Genomic DNA, 20,317 nt, shown 5'->3' with positions numbered 1-20,317 from the left:
TACATTAATTTAAAGCGTGAGATACACTAATATGATGTGCGAGATACACTAATCTGATGTGCGAGGTACATTTTATACATGATAAATTAATTTAATGCGCGAGATACATAAATGTGATGCACAAAATGAGGAATTTTGAAATTTTCTAAAACTTATAAGGAATAATGGTAATAAGTAAACTAAAAGGCGGGATTCACGTAATCAATTCATATATCAAATGCCCACGTTATGTCAGTAAGTAGAGGTGTCAAATGGACGGGTTAAGCTAAATTTGAAAAATATCAAAATAAGTTGATTTAATAAATAAATGGATGAATTATTAACCCGCCTATATGGTATTTGGACTAAAGCAATTTAGATTAAAATGAAACTCAATTAGTTCAATTCTTACTAAATTCTAAATTCAAAGTTTGTTTTTTATTGAATACCTAATTTTAGAAATCCTTTAAATTCTTCGGAACATAAAATTTCATGAACTAATTTAGTCTAATATATTAATCCAAATTTAAAATAGACTGAACTAGGTGGAATAAAATGAATCCAAATAATAAATAAAATCATAACATAAACAGATTGGATTGGTCATGATTTTATGAGTTTGACCAGGAAACAAATTTATCCACACATTTCTTACATCATCAACAAGGGGAGACTAATATATAAAGGGTAATTATATATAAAATACTCTAGTAATGTGATTCGCAAGTGCAGCTATCCAATTTTAAAATTATACAATAAAGTCCCTTTATACTATAAAATTCCGCACAAATATTGGTTTTAACTTTTAAGCAGTACTTTTATTTATAAGGCCGTTAAAATGTTTTAGTTTTGAGAAGATGAATATTTGTATCTAAATATTTAAAAATAACTACTAGTAAAGAACAAAAAATTATAAACAAAATATCCCTTCGTGTTGAGAATTTTAATTCACATAATAGTTTTTAAAAGAGAATAAGTATTTTAGTGTTATATGTATCTTTTTTTTCTTTTCAAGCTCCTCAATAAGAGATGATCATACATTACTTATTACTTAATTAAATATACCAACTACTACCTAATGTGTAATAAAAGATCAAAGTGTTTTGATTTTGAAAAATAAGAATAGTTAATACTTTAATATTTGCATAAGATTTCAACAATATAAAGGTGCAACAGATCGATGGATTGCTTCTCTTTCGATCATATCAATTTCGGTTGAAGCTATGAATATGAAAACCTTGTTAGGTGAATGCTTTCACTTTTATGGGCCTCTATACGAAGTGTATTAGAAATAGTCGGACTCTAATACAGTAATGATAAATATATGATAAGATATAGTATAATTATTCTATTTAAAACAATATGATTAGTATGTATACATAAAAAAAATTGTTATATATATAAAATAGTAAGTAATATAATTTTTCATCAAAGAGGATTTAAACAAGTCCATTGACTCTAAGAGGTCGTTTGATACAAAGATTTAAAATGTAAGGATTAGTAACACAGGGATCACTAGTGCATGAATTATTTATGCAAAATAAAAAAATTAATCAAATGTCTGGTTCATTATTTTTCACTTCATTTTGTGTTTACTATAAGAGACATCTTTCAGTTATACCCTTGAATTATTATAAAAAAAATTATTTTATGTAATTGGATTAAGATAGATAATTGTCGAATAATATTATATTTTATGACCCTCTAACTAGCTAATAGAAAAATATTCTTCTATTAGCTAGTTAGAGGGTCATAAAATATAATATTATTCGACAATTATGTTTGTTATTTTCTCACTTGAATGATTTGAGGGAAAATAATGAAAAAAACTTACCCGCTTCGGGTGTTTATGCCAAGTCAATGCAATTTTTAATATTACGTGATTTAATGAAGTTAAATAAAATATAAATTAAACACATGACATGCATGTATTGACTTGGTGTAAACGCCTGGTGCAAGTAAATTGAATGTTATCTTAATAAATTGATCAATCACAAAACATCAACTATCAATTCTTAAAAGAAAGATCGTCTACTTTTAAAATTGAATAATCGGTAAACAATAGTAAAATCAAATAAACCATGCACATTTACACATAAAAATTGAAAGTAATTTTAATATGTATGCAATTTTAGAATATCTAAATTTTTTGTTTAAAAAATAAAATTCGTGTGATCTAATTTACCTCTGAAAATTAATCAAATTAACTTTGAATAAACGCAAGATGACAAACAATTTCAAACGAAAAAAATACTAAATAATATCAATATATCATACATAATAACGATCTTTTTCTCCTAATATCTCCTACGAAACGAGTGACCCGCCTGCGTGGTACTTGCCTTCAACATAACATGAATTCGCCTATATATATAGACTATAGTAGTCTTCTTATTCTAACGCTAATAAAGGGTCCCAATATCTCACCAAGAAGTTTGAAATCGAAAATATATAAATTCACTTTTAATTAAATGAGACAAACTCCCCTAGTAGGTAATCAAAAACACTGTTTCCAATTGATTGCTGCCACGTGTTTAATCAATTTGATTAAATTGGGAGTATTCATGTTAAGGTGGCCATGTTTTAAATTTTTAACATACATATAATCCCGTTTTAGTTGAAAAACAGACAATCATATCAATAATTTAACATAAATTTTTTAAGACAAAGTCATAGTGGTTTTATTTAATGTTTTTATTTGGATTTATAATAAGCTAAAAAATGCCGGCCTTTAGACATATCTTAATTAAGGTGCATGAATTTTAATAATGGTGTTTGGTATCAACACTCAACTAATTTCATTTAATTAATTGCTTGTTTTAAGCCTTTATATCAATAGATACGTATACATGGTGTGCTTCAATTGGCAATATGCATTTGTTTTTTTGTATTGCGTCATATTGTGGTAGAGGGTGAATTAAACAGTGGATTTAAGTTATTATTGTTTTAATATGTTACCAAATTATATTACTTATCATAATTACATCCTTAACACGTAGATGTTAGTTGAGCTGTGTTTGGCATAATTCACAACGTTACCAAAAAAACAAAAACTTGAGTAACAACTTATATTATATATTGTAATGAAAATTATATCAAATTTTATGAGTAACTCGAACACATATTAAACACATGATATTTTCACGTACAAAAAGTAAAAAAAGTAGTGAAAATGTATAAGTATCCTCAACTTATGCTCGAAATTTTCAGAGACACATTTATATTATTGCTAAGATTCATTAACTCCTGAACTTATTTTATAAATAATTTTTTACCTCTTTTCGGCCTATGTGACACTATTTTGAAAAAAAATGTCTACACGCATTGGACCCACAAGAAAGTGCCACGTAGGTCGAAAAAGGATAGAAAATTATTTATAAAATAAGTTCAAGCAGTAATAAGACCTTAATATAGTATAAGTGTGTCTCTAAAATTTCGATAACAAATTAAAAAGTACTTGTGCATTATCCCAAAAAAGTACAATATTATCTGAATTAAAACGATGACGCTTAGATAATACAGAAACTAGCAAGATGCTATAACGGGTCTCAAAATTAGAAACTTATTCTTTTTTGTTTGGTGCGAGCTCAACTTAAGCTATACATTGCCCGAGAAGAGCGGTTTGGGTGCACCCAAACCGCTCTTCAACCACTTGCGGGCAGAATTTCCAAATCTATTTAGTATGGTAGACGGGCGAGCATCTCCGAACCTTAAGAAGTGAGTTTGAAAGAGAAGGAGTACCGCTCAAGCTTCAACTCTGCTCCTTTCCTCAGTTCTTCTTTGTACCCTTTCATGAATGGGAAGAGTCTAGATCATGTAATTAATTATCCAGTTAACTAATTTTAGTTAAGCCGCCCCTAGCTACTTAATCTTTGATAAAAATATAACAAATGTCTTAAAGTTCAATTAAATGTGATATTATCTAATTTTACACACCTAGGAGTTCTTGATTTATTGTCTTATTATGGGAGAAAAAGAGTGACAGTAAAATTACTGTAGTTCTAATAATGACTCATTGATTGAAAAAGGATCTTCTTTAATCCCGTTTTGACTTGGCCATAGGCATGCATTTCAAAAGTTTGACAAATAGTACAAGAAAAATTTAATATGACCTCAGTAGTACACAAATAATAATAAACAAATTTCACAAATAGGACTTTTATTAAATACTCTGACCAGTAGTAAGGCTTTTCATAAATTAAATTGTTACATCATATTAAAAATCTCAAATTTAAACAGAGAAATCATCTATATAAAAAACTTTGACCCCTCATAGTTAAAATTAAGAGGTCGTTTGGTAAAATGATGTGAATTGAAATATCTCATAGGGCCAGAATTTTTTTTAGATGAAATATGAGATTGTTTTGTTGTAAGTTTGATTATGAGTATTAATTATACTCCAAACTAATAAAATGATGTAATTAGCTTATAGTTACACTTACGATATGTCTCAAACTAATAATGATATATCACTGTCTATCTCATCTACTAAACGGTCCCAAATCAAATATAAAATAAAGTTAATCTTAAGTTATCTCAAGATTATTATCCTTATCTCTTGTATCAAACAGACATCTTTAAGGAAGTTATGTACAGTGAATATTACAATAAAACATACCTTCTATGCATGCTTAAGATGAGAGGAACATAAGAGAAACTTAGAAATAAAAATATAAAAGATAAGAAAAAGAAGCTAAGGCAGGTTTAATTTTAGGTCTACATACCAACTGGTAGTTAGAGATTGCACTCTTTAACCAAACATTAAATAATAATAATTGAAGAAACTAAAACTAACAAGTTAACAACAACAACAACAACAAAGTTGAAGGATAAAAACCCCATTTAAGGAAAAAAGATAGAGATTGAAAGTGAAAGTTCATAATTTTTCCTAGGAAAGTTTTTTTTTTTCTTGATAAAGAACATTATTTGGAGCTTTCATGTAGATATAGAGAGAGAAAGAAAAGTGAATTTAGAGAGAGATTGTACACGTGTGATATTTTGTATGGTTCTGTGAAACTCTCACGTGTGAAAATATAGATAAAATGATGGATAGAGAATATATGATAATTTAGAAGAGTACTACAGGAGTGATAATTTCTTGTACTACTACTTTGTATTAAAGATTTGATTTTTCTTCTCATTTTTTTTTTTTGGGTTTTTGGATTTTTTTTTTGTCTTTTTGATTTGTGTTATGCCTGAGAATTAGAATATGATAATTTGAGTATAGGGATCAGATTTTTTGTTTTCAATTTGGTCAATTGAAGCTTTTCTGTTCCCCAGAGAAGACACAAATATTGCTGGTTTTCAGGTAAAAGATTAGTATTATTATACTAAAATATTTTCTCCATTTTGACTTTGTTCACAAAACAAATGGATTGTTGTCAGTGGCTGGTAAAGAAGAAAAGAAATAGTACTACATAATAGTAGTAGTAATTTAGTAATCCCCAATTGCTTTCATGATACTTTTGTTATTACGAAATTTTACTAGCTCAGTTGATTTGCTATCTAAATTTTTAATTTTACTGGTATAAGTTCGATTCACCGTCTTATAATCCTCTCCCCAATTATATATATGTATATTTTTATAAAAAAAAAGTGATTAGTATTGGAAAATGGTTGCTGCTGAATTTTATTATTGAATGGGTTCAGATTTCAGAACAGATTATTTTGTTTAATGGATTCTCAACTTTTTGGTATGGATATTTTGTTTTGTTGTCTGACTAGGTTTGGAGTTTTGGAAGGTATAAGAATTGGGAAAGATGGGTGTTTCAATATGTTATTGGTTATTATATTAATGTTTGAGTTGATTTTTAATTTCTCTAAAAGTAGGGTAAGGTCATCCTATATCCTGCCCATCCCCACAGACCTCATTTGCGGAATTATGTTGGATATGTTGTTGTTAGTTGATTTTGAATTCTGATTGGAAATCACTTTGATTTTAATGAAGAATATGTAGAAGTGAAGCATATATAAATAAACGTGTACAGCAGTTGCAACAGCTTTTGATGTTTGACATTCGTCGTGTCTTTGATCATGTTTTCGGATCATCTTCCTAGAGTTTGAAATTGGCGAAGTGCGTAAAACATGGATAAGGATTCAACCAATACAAGATATTCAAAATATAATCTCACAAGTGGAGTCTGGGAGGGTAGGATGTAAGCAGAGCTTACCCCTACCAATACGTTAACTAATTAATTTCATGTTTCTATATAGTTTAGTGCCATAGTGCTTGTCATTTTCATGTCACTGAAATCATAACTTTCTGTTTGCAGGAGATTGTAATTTGATAGATTTGAAACTCGATAGTAAATCATCTCCAAGTAAAAAAGTCATTGAGAATAGTACTACAGATGGCCACTTATTTTCCTAGTCCAAGCAATCAAAGAGATGCTGATCAGACATTTCAATATTTTAGGCAATCTTTGCCTGAATCTTATTCAGAAGCTTCAAATGCTCCGGAAAACATGATGGTGTTCATGAACTATTCTTCTTCTGGGACATATTCAGATATGTTGACGGGTACTTCCCAACAGCAACACAGCTGCATCGATATCCCATCTATAGGAGCCACGTCCTCCAACACATCCCAACAAGAAGTATTGTCAAATCTTGGAGAATCGCGGATGGGAATTCAGGATTTTTCTTCATGGAGAGATAGCAGAAATGAGATGCTAGCTGATAATTTCTTTCAAGTTGCACAAAATGTGCAGGGTCAAGGATTATCCCTCAGTCTTGGCTCCAATATACCATCTGGAATTGGAATTTCACATGTACAATCTCAGAATCCTAACCAAGGTGGCGGTTTTAACATGTCCTTTGGAGATGGTGATAATTCCCAACCAAAAGAACAAAGAAATGCTGATTATTTTCCTCCGGATCATCCTGGAAGAGACTTGGATGCTATGAAAGGGTATAATTCTCCATATGGTACGTCGAGTATTGCAAGGACCATTCCCAGCTCGAAGTATTTGAAAGCAGCTCAATATTTGCTTGATGAGGTTGTTAGTGTCAGAAAGGCCATCAAGGAGCAAAATTCTAAGAAAGAGTTGACAAAGGATTCGAGAGAGCCTGACCTGGACTCGAAAAATATATCATCAGATACTCCTGCAAATGGAGGTTCAAATCCTCATGAGTCCAAAAACAACCAAAGTGAACTTTCAGCTACCGAGAAGCAAGAAGTGCAGAACAAACTGACCAAACTTCTGTCAATGCTGGATGAGGTATGGCCTATGGAAATATTTTTTTGTGTATCAGTTTTGATGATTTCCGATGTTCTAATCCAATGCTTCACAAATTTTTTATTTTCTTATTTCAATTGATGATTGCGTTGAAAGGAGTCAAACTAGTGGCTGCAGTATGTTGAGGACTTCTTTGACTGTCCACATTCATCTTTCCATCGACTTACTTGTCTGAGAGACCTTCTAACTGTGATGAAATAGATTAACTATTATCTGACAAAGAAAATACCATGAATGAAGCATATTATCTGATGATATTTCAACTTCCATGCACATTTTGAAGTTGTTCTCAAATATATTTCCATGAATTTGGTAATACAATAACTTAGTTTGGATACTCACTTCATAGGGTACTAATAGAGAGTTAACTATTATAGCAGTATCATTACTTATTACTATATTTCCAGTGAGTGGCTTCTCTAAAATGGCAAAGTAATGGTTACAAGGCATGACTAACTGCAGAATGATACAAGATATACTCTTGGGTCCTCAGATTTACCTGGGAATGTGGGCAATGAGGGTTGAAGTTGAACAAAACTGCATCAAGGAAATGTTAATCCAAAAACACCTATAGTTATTATTTTCCTTTCCCCCCTCCCTTTCTTTTCTCCCCGCTGCTAGAATGACACTAGAAGTGTAGCTTGGTAGCTAATCTCAGTGGCATAAATTTGTGGAAAGGCCTGCAAAATGTTCAGTTTCATGAGCACATGATTGAAACATGGGTGATACCATGGTGTTATATCTATCTTGGGAAAATAGTCAATTCCTAGTGTAGGATAATGGTTATTTATGTTAAGTTACAGTAACATAGTGTATTCCCACAAGTGAGGTCTGGGAAGGATAGCGAGTACGCGGACCTTACCTCGTTACTTGTGTTCAGTTAATGAAGGGAATTTCTTGTATATTGGCATCCTTCTTTTTACTTGTCCACTTCTGCCAGAGTTTCTAGTAATTAAGTTTATGAATGCACTGATGGTATTGAGAGTTCACAATTAGGCTGCAGTTTATACCTTTGTAGCAGGTATTATTCCTGAATGTATATTCTTCCTTCAATTGTTCTAGTACGTGTCTAGATTTATAATTTAGGGCAAACGTCAAGAATGTAAGAGAGTTCTCCGATCTGCTTACTGAAGACATGATCTTAGATAGGAAAATTCATAGGTCGAGGGTAAGGGCAGATGAGTATAGGTAGCCAAGAGTTGTGGTACATCTTGTTCTCCTAATTTCACTATTACCTATTGTTTCATTTGTTTGGTTTTCCTATTTTGCTGTCGGTTTTTTCTTTTTATCATGATGTTGCATTTGGGTCCATCAGAAACAAACCTCTCTAGCCCACAAAGGTAGGGATAAGGTATGTGTACATCCTACCTCCCCAGGCCCCACTTGTGGAATTACATCGGGTATGTTATTTTTGTTGCCATGTGTAATTTGCATGAAGTGGAAGTTGAACTATGGTGTATTGTCACAGATTGATAGAAGGTACAGACAATATTATCATCAGATGCAAATAGTGGTCTCATCATTTGATGTAGTAGCTGGAGATGGAGCAGCAAAACCATACACAGCTCTTGCTCTTCAGACAATTTCCAGACACTTTCGTTGCTTGCGTGATGCAATCTGCGATCAGATTCGAGCATCACGAAGAAGTCTTGGAGAGCAAGATGCTTCAGAAAACAGCAAAGCGATTGGAATATCACGCCTGCGTTTTGTGGATCAGCATATTAGACAGCAGAGAGCCCTGCAGCAGCTTGGTATGATGCAACAACATGCCTGGAGGCCTCAGAGGGGATTGCCTGAAAGCTCTGTTTCAGTTTTGCGTGCTTGGCTCTTTGAGCACTTTCTTCATCCGTAAGTTGATTAATTTAGACTGCATCCAGCACACGTTATTAAGCTTTTTCTTGAATTTGTATTGTTAGGAGACTTCAGTCATTCAAAAGAACTTTGGTCGTCGTCTAATTTGTAATTGTTTCTCTTTTCCAGCTACCCGAAAGATTCTGAAAAAATTATGCTAGCAAGGCAAACTGGCTTAACGAGAAGTCAGGTATAAGGTTTTTCTGTCAGCATGTGTATTTTTGCATCTGAAACATTTTCCATTAGTCTTACTTTGGTGAATACATTTATCCTATTTTGAACCTACAGAACTCAGCCACATGGATTATTCCATACATGAGATTAACTTAAAGGATGGTCTGGAAACTGGAGCCAAATTTTTGTTCATGCAAAGAGTGTTTACACACATGTTTGAAACTTCACTTTTCTTACAATGATCACCATAAAGTGCTGAGTTTGTATAAAATCTTTAGGTGTTCGTTCGTTTATTCCGGCTGATGGATTACTGAAGATGAGTTCTAAAATTTTAAGTCAACTGGATCATGTGGTAGAGGGCTCCTTCCTGCATCAGTGCAGTAACACACAAAGTTCTTAAATTTGACTTTTGTGCACTGAACAAAGTCTATAGTTTCTTAAAGAAAAGTTCATTTGGTTCAAAAATAGCAGGCTTTTGCCAATCACAAAATCATATGCATTTGGTTCATTTGCGTTGATGGACGTTTGGTCGTGGCTCAATATTTCATTGATGAATGGGTGTCATGTTTCAGGTATCAAATTGGTTCATAAATGCACGAGTTCGTCTTTGGAAACCCATGGTTGAGGAAATGTACAAAGAAGAGGCTGGTGATGCTAAGATAGACTCAAATTCTTCATCAGAGGTTGCCCCCAGACTTGCATCAAAAGACTCAAAAGTTGAAGAAAGAGGAGAATTGCACCAGAATACAGCTTCAGAATTTGAGCAGTACAATAGTGGCCAAATCCTGGAGTCAAAATCTTACCATGAAGCTGATGCAGAAATGGAGGGAGCAAGTAATGCAGAAACTCAAAGTCAATCTGGAATGGAAAATCAAACAGAGGAACCCCTGCCTGCTATGGATAATTGCACCCTTTTTCAGGACGCGTTTGTTCAAAGCAACGATAGATTCTCAGAATTTGGTAGTTTTGGAAGTGGAAATGTACTACCCAATGGAGTTTCACTTACATTGGGGTTGCAGCAAGGTGAAGGAAGCAACCTACCAATGTCCATCGAGACTCATGTTAGTTATGTACCATTAAGGGCAGATGACATGTACAGTACAGCACCTACTACTATGGTCCCTGAAACAGCAGAATTCAACTGCTTGGATTCTGGGAACAGGCAGCAACCATTCTGGCTCCTACCATCTGCTACATGATTTTTGTATGTGTTGTAGAATTAAACTGCTAGTTTTGAGTACCTCAGCATTCATCTTCCATTGGATGATTAGTTTGAAGCTTACAGTAACAGTCTCATTGATCACTGTTGTAATATAGCAAAATATTGGTTGGGTATAAGTTGTTAAAATCTGTAAAGTCTGTGAAAGATGTTATTATTTTTGATAGGTGGAGTTTATTATATAGTCAATCCCAATTTGCTTGAATTGACACGCAACTGTTGTAGTTTTAGTTAGGCATTTGTTATATACTACACTTTTCTTATATCTTACCCTCGACCTAGTCCCACACGGTCTCTTTTCTTTTTTTTATCCCTAAGCAGAAGTTTCAGAGACAGGCTCATACCAAATCTTGTGTTTTCACTGTTAGCTAAGAGGGTTGGGATAAGATTTCAAGGTGTTATATCTCTCTATTGATAAAGCTTAATAAACTAGTCTTTTCGAGGCGCAAACATAATGACAACGAGAGGGGGGAGCAATAGCAAATGAACTTTGGTGAAAGTATAGGTCTACTAATTTCCTTTCAGATCTCTATCTCTAGCATATTTTAGAGAAAAATGCTAAAGAGGAGGCACAATGAAGAGATTTAAACAAAACGAGAAGTCTTAGCAATGGAAAAATATTTACAATCAGTTTGAACTTCGACATAATTTGAACAAAACTAATTGTCAGATAGTTAACATGCAGTCTGCAAATAATAACACAGCATTTCCTGTCAGGTCACTAAAGAGTTCATTGGCATGATGGATCCACCATTTGTTAGACGACCACATCTGCACTTAAGGAGCTGTTTGATACTTCTCAATCACTATCTACCTGAAAATGGAGAAAGAAATCAGAAATAAAGGTCAAAATAACATAGTAAGTTTTCATTAGGAGGAAGTAGTTCTCACTGACCTTTTGTACAGAGCCACCAAATCTTCATTAAGACGTGATGATTCCAAGAACAAATCTTCACAGTTGTTGATATCGACAGTCTCCATCTCAAAATCGGGCTGAGCATAATTCTCACTCCACTCGAACCATAACTTTGCAATAGACTCCTTTTTAAAACAAGTTGTATGATCTTCCTCCTCAGGTGAATCTGAGGCCACCAATCTGTAAGTGTATACTTTCCTCTCCTGGCCTGGTCGGAATGCACGTCCTATTGCTTGACGGGTTACTGATGGGTTGAGATGCACATCCAATATGATAATCCGCGATGCCCCGACAAGTGATATTCCTTCACCACATGCCTTAATTGAACCAAAGAAAACACGAGCATCCGGTGAAGTGTTAAATCGCTCCATTGAGGACTCCCTGATGTCCCCGTCTGTATCACCAGTGATCATAAATAGTTCCTTCCCCAAACTGTAACCCTTAGTCTTAACAGTCAACCTCTCCAAGAATTTCAAAGGCAAGAGGTATTGGCTAAACACTAACATTTTTTCACCTTTTGTTTCACACAGCTGCAGCAGATTCAGGTAGAATTTGGCCTTCACTCCTTCCCTCAATTCCAAATTCTCTAATAGAGTATCAATTTTCTCTTCATCAACTCTATCTTTAGCAGAACAGTTTCTTGAAAGGCTCTTCAATTGTGGGTGCACATACAGTGCACTTCCTTCAGAACTGATTTTGAACTTTCTTCCCAGTTTTTTCAGCTCTGCAACTTCACTTTTCTGCTTAGGATGGAGCTTTAGAAGGACAGTGTAATCCACCAAACCTGGAAGTTCTTCGAGGAAATCTCCCTTGTAATAATGAAGCACTTTTTCGGTCATTTTACGCAGACCTAGTATGACAGCACTCTTCCTTGAGAAATTGTCATCCTTTAAAAGTGTATGCTCCACGAGCTCATAAAAATCATTGTCACTACTTTTCTTCAGGAGGTTCCTTCTATTTGAGCTTGCCACTTTGCTTAGGATTGTCCTTTTAATGCTTCTGGATGTTTCCAGCTTGAGAAATTTTGGACGCACAAGGTTCAGAATGTTAAAGACCTCTTTAACATGATTTTGGTATAATGTGCCAGAAAGCACCACCTTCAGGCGTGTCTGGACCTTCTCAAGTGAAGTCAAAACATCAGTGTCTTGGTTGCGCGGAGTGTGACCTTCATCAAGAATGAGAATTGACGGGCACTTCAGCAGAATCTCCTGACAAGCAGCTGCAGTCGCACTACCAACATTGTCACACACAATTGTTGAGAACTGCTTATAGCCCAGAAAAAGAACACTTCTTTCCTGTGACCATTGCTTAAGAACTTCCAATTGTTGAGATCTATTATCCGCTTTTACTGAGTAGAAGTCATAGAGGGGAATTTCATCCACCTGCCACCTCAAGAACTCTTTCTTCCATGTACCCAAGATTCCTCTAGGTAACACAACCAAAGGCCTAGCTCTATCATTATTAGCCATGAAGCTTTGTAGGAAGCTGATTATCATGAAAGTCTTGCCAGATCCAGGGGCATGAGCCATGATACAGCCTCCTTTATCTCTCAACAAGTTGCTAACAAGAAAATTAAATCCCTCAACTTGGTGAGATTTCATTTGTTTCCTATGTCTTGGATGAACACAAATTTCCGTCATATCAATGTCATCAGATGGAATGATGCCATCAGGAAGGAGTTCAGTAGGCCCTATATCCTTTACCGACCGACCTTCATAGTGATATGTTCTTGTACTCCTGGCGGCCTGTTAAGAAAATCAAAACTAAGGCCTTGAAAAAAATTCCAGATGCTTGGACTAAAAGACATCTAATTAAATCAACGATTTGTACTAAACCTGCCCAAAATGTTACCTCAAGAGTTGTTAAGACAGGGTCACAACAATGAGCTAATCAAATCTTTTGATAACTTAACCACTTCCCAGAAAATTCTTGTTCAACACCCATATCATTTGTGAAAGAGGCCATACAATTTCTACTTTAGTAACAAAATCATCATTCATTTCCTTCTGATGTTGTAGTTTTCTAAAAATATAAAAAGTTCCATTTTCTAGTGACTGGAATACGAAAAAATGTGCACTGCTTGGACAATGAAGACGACAACAAACTAGGTGACACCAAATGACAGATGTTACACAACATAATATCAGTCAAAAGCAGTTCAGATGATTAGCAATCAAACAGTTAACACAGAATAATCATGATCAATGCACTGATTTTTTTCCATGCTTCTAAAAGGTGTAAAGAACAAGATCCAAAGCAAAAGATGATCTAGGAATGACAGCCAGACCTTCGAATACTGAAATTCTATGATGGTTTCAATACTTCTCTTAATGACTCCACATATACGACACACATAACCAATATCATCTTTCAAGATGAAGGAATGATCACACTCGTCCTCCTCTTCAAATGTATGCTCATCTGGTGAAGGTTCAGCAGCAACATCCTATTTTACATGCAACAGAGTTCAAATATTAATATTACTATTAATATAAAATATTTGATTGGCAGGAAAGAATCAATTTACATAAACAGAAAGTTAAACGGATGACTCTGAACATTAGAAGAAATACTCTCTTTAAATTGCAACAGCAAGTGTATTTTGATGTGATCTAATGTACAAACAACTATGCGTGTGGTTTTAAAAAATCAACTGTAGGGTGATTTGGTAAATAAATAAATGCCGATACAGCAAATATTTCTTAAGGATGCTACCAGAAAGGCACTGCAAGCAATATATTCTAATATGATTTAAGAAGTGCATACAGATTACAGTGCTAAACATCAAGGATGCATTTGAAAGTTGGAGCAACTGGAAAGTTGATAGCCTTTTCTGATAAAGTGATATGCCTATAAAAATTGCATTCTCAGACTTAAAAGCTTAGCAGGGAAAATAATGGTACATAATAAACAATGGAAACACCCAAAAGAAGCTGATAAACTAGAATTATCTGCACAGAGAATTATTAAGTCTGTCCTAAATTTCTAGAAACTATCCAGGACACACTTTATCTCACATATATAGTGGCAAGAATCTAGCAAAGAAGAGAACTTTTCATGGCTATATGGTCAAAATTACTGAAGTTCTGATTGTGGAGCTGAATACAATGTCAAATAAATGTACCTTTGAGAATTCAAGAGCAAATGACATCTCATTCCATATGTCTGTCAAACCTTCATCAGGCTGTTCGGCACCATCATCAATCTCGTCATCATCTTCTACACCGACATAAACACCTTTATCTGTCTCTATTTCAGCTTCGCCAGCAAGGCTTACAGCTTCTACCGAAATCTGTCTTTCACCATATTCCCTGCCCTGCATTTTTCAAAAAGTTTAGTAAAGCATAAGAAATATGACTGGATAAAAATGACACAAGGACCTCAGATCAATCATAAACAACAATATATAAAGCAAGATGGTGTTGCATTCTTTTTTGATTGGCCCTCAAGAATCTGTAATATTATCTAGAGGAAGGAGAAGCGGGTTTGGAGGAGAAAAGAGCAGTATTGACTGAACATGTTTAAGTGTCCTAGACTACTAAAAGGGAGAAGGTTCTCAAGTTACAGCAGATTTTCCGCGTATTCTGCAGTTCTAGGAGCGAGGACGCGAAAGGGGAAGAGTTAACAATCAATTGCTTTGTGGTGATAACCCTTTGAAGTTCAACTTCCACCCGCTCTTTGCTATCTTAGGAATAATGGAGGCATTGGGTGCAGGAGGGAGAACAGCACTAAGGATCACTTGTGTTGTGGGAATAGGAAAAATACATAACCAGGCCCTAAAATTGTGCGGAGAAAGTCATCATATGAATAGAAGAAATAAACGAAAATTTTCAGCCCTGTCTTTTGGTTAGATTTTATTGAAACAAGATGAGCCTAGACGCAGAAATTGGCCTTGGAATCTAATTTGGAAAACGCTAGCTCCACCTAAAGTGACTTGTTCAGAGTGGGTTGCAGCTTAGACTCTTGTATAACACAAAATCATCTATAAAGATTTTGTAGCGGATGTACTATGTGTCAACAGGCTGTTGAATCAATTAGTTACCCCTTCATTCACCGCAATTTGGCCTGGCAAGTATGGAATATGTTCTTTAAGCTTTATGGAATGCAGTGGGTGATGCCTAGGAATGTGGAGCAACTGCTTTATAGCTGAAATGGACAGAAGACTAAGCAACTAAGAAGAGATTAGGAGAGTATAGAATAAAATTTTGTTGTGTGTATTGTGGGCTATATGGGTAGAATGGAACAGGAGGATGTTTGAAGGGTTAATGATTGTGATTGCATTTCTTATGTTACAAAAGTATCCAGAATTTATATTGCTAGAGTATAAGGAAAGATGAACTTATATATGTGATATCCTTGAACTTATGGACCCCTTGAAGGCTTAGAAGGAGCACGCCATTTGCACCAAGATTTTTTGTACAACTCCGGTAACTCCTTGGTACTGTTTTTAGATAATATTATACCTTTCATAAAAAAAACAAGTCTGCTACTAGGTGTACAGGCAAAGAGTGATAGTTCTTAAGAAATAATTTTCTGAGCTCAAGATCACGGAGAACAGGGAAAAACTCAGTATTCATCACCAAGAAATCATAATCATCTGGTGTTTCATCAAACTAGTATAGCAGTAATTAGAAAATGACCTTTCACAACCAGTATCTGCACCTTTACCCTCAGTTAACCTCCATAATGTAGGACGAAAACTCAATACCAAATGCAAATAGCAACTGAATCTATTGGGATAGTAGACATCAACACACAATTCAAGACAGCTTAACTTAAATATGCTCTCTCAGATGGTCAAGAGTGTCTAACAAAGTTCCCAACAATCCTATATTAAACAAACCTCACAGATTTTCTAGACATATTTTGAGTTCTTATCAATGCAGGATGTAGGATGATAGATTTGTCGATCAATACATTAGAGAGAGTCTCTTTCTCAATCATCCACTAGATAGTCTAAACACTAATATGTATGCACACATATAGGTATTTTCAAACTTCCTATTCCTTGTTTAGCCTAGAGATACCACATATTTATATTAAATCATGAGATTAACTCAAACAGGTAAGATTTAACATTCTCGTATGACTTACCATAAAATCCTTAATTTGGAAATCAAGGGCAGCATTTTTCAAGGGCATCCCCAGAATGGGGTTTATCTGAGAGTATATCCCCTGGGATGGAGAAATAGTCTCCTTCTGAGTGTCTTCATCGTCTGAATCAATAATAACCAGCAGCTCAGCTGAAGGTAAACATGCAGAAATCATTGGCCCTGAAGCAATGTTGTTAGTTTCCTGTCCATCCTCCAAGTCAATCACAGCGGGGGAAGGCTGATTTCCCTTGAAAGCGCATTCATGGTTCCTTTCCCATTCCAAGACTTTGTTGGGAAGAGAAGGGTCACTTGCATAACAAGAGTTCACTGCCTTCATTCGCCGCATAATAAGGTCCTCAATCTCTCTGGTGACACTTCCAAATTTGCCGGAATCTAACACTTTGAGCAAGTCTGGAATTGCAAAAGTTTCGGAGCGGTTGGCAACTCTTGAAGACCCCTTTTCTTTTCCATGTTCGCATTCTTCCCGCCAACTAGTGGCAGCTGCAGTAGGACTACTCTGGTTTTTACTTTCATCAAATTTCATCTTTTTTATCCCCTTGGAAAACAAATCTGTTCCACAAATAAAAGTTCAATCACAAGGCACGAGAATAGTAGACAAGATGACAATGGAATATATGACAAGGTAAGGGTAAGGACTGCGTACATCCTACCCTCCCCATACTCCACTTGTGGGATTGCACAGACTTTGTTGTTGTAGCTATTCTACTTTTTGTATTGTACTATATTCCTTTTAGCATCGTGCCAATATGAAATCAACCTTTTTAAAAGGATGATTTCAATGTGTTTTTTAACTAATAAAAGTTAAGTGGGGTGCACAGTACTATTTCTTACTCTTTCATTTCGATTTAAACATCCACATCTTCTAGCTTATTCAAAAATAAGTATCCACTTTGTAAAGAGAACTTAAAACACCGCATGATATCCACTTTATCTTCTCCATACACCTATTTCTCTCTCATTTGCTCAACAAATACAAATAATTCAAATGTTGAACTCCTCATTCAACCTCTAGGTAAAGTCAAATTTAAGATATTCAATCAAAACAAATGAAGAATATAATTTAACCTCCATTATGCTCCCAGAAGACAAGTCAACATTTGGTGCACAAAACCTATGTTGCTTGTACTCTTTAAAAATGTCACTGGGTGTCTGTTGTATCCTCCAAAAATGTGTCACGCCCTTCAAAAGTAGTGCATTTTTGGAGGATCCAAGACAAGTGTGGTAGCATTTTTGCCGAGTCCGAGCAACATAGCACAAACCCATAACAAATACTCCAAATCGAACAATTCTTGTTTTCGAGTTCTTTCCTACTAATCATGTCATGTCAAAATTAAGTTATAAAATTGGGATGGAAGGAGTATTACTTGATTTCTCCACTAAACTCAACCTAAAAACTAAGTCACATTATGTACTCTTAATGGAGTCTCTATCTTCACTGGGTATGATGATGTTGATGTTGTTGTAATGGAGTCCCTATCTATGTAACATAACCATAGATCTTGCCTTTGGTCCAGCTAAATGACAGGGTTGTGGTGAGTTGATGACCAGTGTAAAAGTAGCTAAATTAAAATGAATAATCAATTGAACATAGACCTAAACAGGGACCATTCGTATGGTCGACCCAACTAATATGGGCCTGATACATGATTGATGCCACATAGTGAGTACATAGAAAAACCCTCTTACACATGTGTGTATAATTGATAGTATGGGTATTCAGAGGGGAAAAAATAGGGGAATCTACCTCTGGGGCTGTACGGCTGAGCCCTTTTCGCCATTGGTTTAGCAAAATTGTTCCGCCATCCTTCCGTTGCTAAGTCCATTTTCACTTTAATTCAACAAAAAAGACAAAAGATCAACACAATGTAGCTAATAATTTCTAACTGAAAACACACATGCATGACAAAATATCAACACAGGACATCCTCATCGGTACCAATGGACGCATGATCAAAACCCCATCACAACCCATCAGTAAAATTTACTTTTACTAAAGAAAAACCACTCACTGTTTGTAAAACACAGCGATGAATAAAATTTGAAGCGAAAAATGAACTTATGGGGATTTTGGAGAAAAATAGTCGTAGAAAAAAAAAAGGGGGGTTTTACAGAAAGAGAATCTGATTCAGATAGAAGTTAGGTAGCGGATGAAGCTTCAATTTGAAGAAAACAATTTTGAACAAACCTGAAGAGTTACTGGTAGAGCAGACTGATGAAGAAAAATAGGTGAGATTTGCAGGTGACAGAAGGCGTTGGCACTTGGCTGAAAATGGTGCCGTCGACTATTCTCTCACTCCCAGGCCCCCAGCTTTTCCTTTTCTTTTTATTTTGTTCCTTTTTCCGTACAACGCCTCTTTAAATAGGTAGAGGAGTAGTAAAACGTAAATCATCCAAAATTAAATTAATTAAACTGAACATAATTTAGGAATTAACTTTTGATTAGTAAGAATTCTGTGGAATGTTTAAGTACTTCGTAAATTGGATATAGAGTTTCATTTCTCAGGGAGCACTTTATCAATGTTCACTTCTAATGATATTTAACTTAATAATATGTATAGCTAACATTAACGAGTGATTTCAAATTTCTTACTTAAATAATGACGATAATTTTATTTTATTAGAATTTAAAAGTGAAAGATCTTGCATTTTTATGTGATTTTTATTTTTAAACGTTAGATAAAAAATGAACATTTATATTTTTCTTTAATATGTAACTATTAAATTATTTTTAATTATCAAAATTAAGTATCGAACATCCAATGCTATTGATTTTCATAAGCTGGTTTTGTTTTATATTAAAAAATAGGGATAATGCACAAATACTTTTTAATGCCCGCAATTCATAGACATATTTTTATCATACTAAGGTCTTATTATCCCTGAACTTATTTTATTGACAATTTTTTTAATCATTTTCGACCTACGTAACGCTATCTTGTGGATCCAACGCTATTGATATTTTTTTCAAGCTAGTGTCACGTAGGTCGAAAAGGAGTAGAAAATTACTCATAAAATAAGTTCAGGGGTAATAGGACCTTGGTATAGTATAAGTGTGTCTCTAAAATTTCGGGCATAGGCTGAGGGGATACTTTTATATTTTTCATAAAAAAAAAAAACAAAAGAAAAAAGGAATTGATTAACTTATACTATGACCACTTTTAATGGTTATAATTTAATTTTTAGAGTCAAACTATAAAATTTTAAGTAATATTCTATAGCTTATTATAGGACCTTGGTATAGTATAAGTGTGTCTCTAGAATTTCGGGCATAGGCTGAGGGGATACTTTTATATTTCTCATTAAAAAAAAAAACAAAAGAAAAAAGGAATTGATTAACTCATACTATCTCTGACCACTTTTAATGGTTATAATTTAATTTTTAGAATCAAACTATAAAATTTTAAGTAACATTTTATAGCTTATTTTTTTCAACATATTAATATTCAAAAAATTGAAATTTATAGAATTTTTTGTAGAATTTTTGAATAATTGAATTTTTTGTTTAAAAGATTAAACTAATGTAATGTAATTTAATTTTGAGAATCAGTTAAATTGACTTTCGAAAAACTCTGCATGACAAATAAGAGTATAATACATTACTCACTTTCATAACGTTAGCACTACAAAAATTTGTCATTTGTTTCACACTTAGTTGTGTATTTATATTCTCCAGTGATTTAAGTTTATAATTTTTATGTTAGAGGTCTCAAGTTTAAATTTTTTTACCTAATACAAATTATTTTTTTATGTGTAATTTGTGAAGTATTTCATATGCACAAATATTAAATAGTCAATTTTGCACATATATATTGTAAATATGCGTGAA

General features: G+C 34.1%; 2 protein-coding genes across 7 annotated transcripts; one reads left to right on the top strand and one right to left on the bottom strand.

The window, feature by feature from the left end:
* Positions 1-4,792: 4,792 nt before the first annotated feature.
* LOC101243647 (BEL1-like homeodomain protein 7) lies at positions 4,793-10,666 on the top strand. Of its 6 annotated transcripts, none has more exons than XM_026028736.2 (6): positions 4,795-5,287; positions 5,927-6,134; positions 6,252-7,199; positions 8,686-9,065; positions 9,198-9,258; positions 9,815-10,666. In XM_026028736.2, exons 3-6 carry the CDS (start codon positions 6,330-6,332, stop codon positions 10,439-10,441), a joined length of 1,938 nt encoding a protein of 645 aa, XP_025884521.1. In that variant the 5' UTR covers positions 4,795-5,287; positions 5,927-6,134; positions 6,252-6,329; the 3' UTR covers positions 10,442-10,666. The 6 variants fall into 6 exon arrangements, with proteins under 6 accessions (XP_004230877.1, XP_025884521.1, XP_010315320.1 ...); XM_010317018.4 differs by having other exon boundaries at positions 4,838-5,287; positions 6,036-6,134; XM_069290382.1 differs by having other exon boundaries at positions 4,840-5,287; positions 5,927-6,127.
* A 378-nt stretch (positions 10,667-11,044) lies between these two features.
* On the bottom strand, positions 11,045-18,835 carry LOC101266874 (protein CHROMATIN REMODELING 35). Its single transcript, XM_004230822.5, has 7 exons — positions 18,677-18,835; positions 18,236-18,319; positions 16,472-17,040; positions 14,502-14,693; positions 13,665-13,823; positions 11,357-13,122; positions 11,045-11,275 (listed from the first exon to the last, which is right to left on the bottom strand). Exons 2-7 carry the CDS (start codon positions 18,312-18,314, stop codon positions 11,272-11,274), a joined length of 2,769 nt encoding a protein of 922 aa, XP_004230870.1. The 5' UTR covers positions 18,315-18,319; positions 18,677-18,835; the 3' UTR covers positions 11,045-11,271.
* Between the last annotated feature and the right edge of the window lie 1,482 nt (positions 18,836-20,317).

Source organism: Solanum lycopersicum, chromosome 1 (assembly GCF_036512215.1).
Source record: "Solanum lycopersicum chromosome 1, SLM_r2.1".
Taxonomy (NCBI): Eukaryota; Viridiplantae; Streptophyta; class Magnoliopsida; order Solanales; family Solanaceae; genus Solanum; species Solanum lycopersicum.
The sequence above is the reverse complement of the archived record's forward strand: the minus strand, read 5'-3'. Positions and strand labels throughout refer to the sequence as shown.

Excerpts from the sequence above, each read along its gene's own strand:
- LOC101266874 (XM_004230822.5), bottom strand. The coding sequence starts at position 18,314 with ATGGACTTAGCAACGGAAGGATGGCGGAACAATTTTGCTAAACCAATG. Across the intron at positions 14,694-16,471 it reads TCCAAATTAAGGATTTTATG|GGCAGGGAATATGGTGAAAG; the intron begins GTAAGTCATACG and ends TGAAAAATGCAG. Across the intron at positions 13,123-13,664 it reads TAGAATTTCAGTATTCGAAG|GCCGCCAGGAGTACAAGAAC; the intron begins GTCTGGCTGTCA and ends TTTTCTTAACAG.
- LOC101243647 (XM_004230829.5), top strand. The coding sequence starts at position 6,330 with ATGGCCACTTATTTTCCTAGTCCAAGCAATCAAAGAGATGCTGATCAG. Across the intron at positions 9,066-9,197 it reads TTTGAGCACTTTCTTCATCC|CTACCCGAAAGATTCTGAAA; the intron begins GTAAGTTGATTA and ends TCTCTTTTCCAG. Across the intron at positions 9,259-9,814 it reads CTGGCTTAACGAGAAGTCAG|GTATCAAATTGGTTCATAAA; the intron begins GTATAAGGTTTT and ends GTCATGTTTCAG.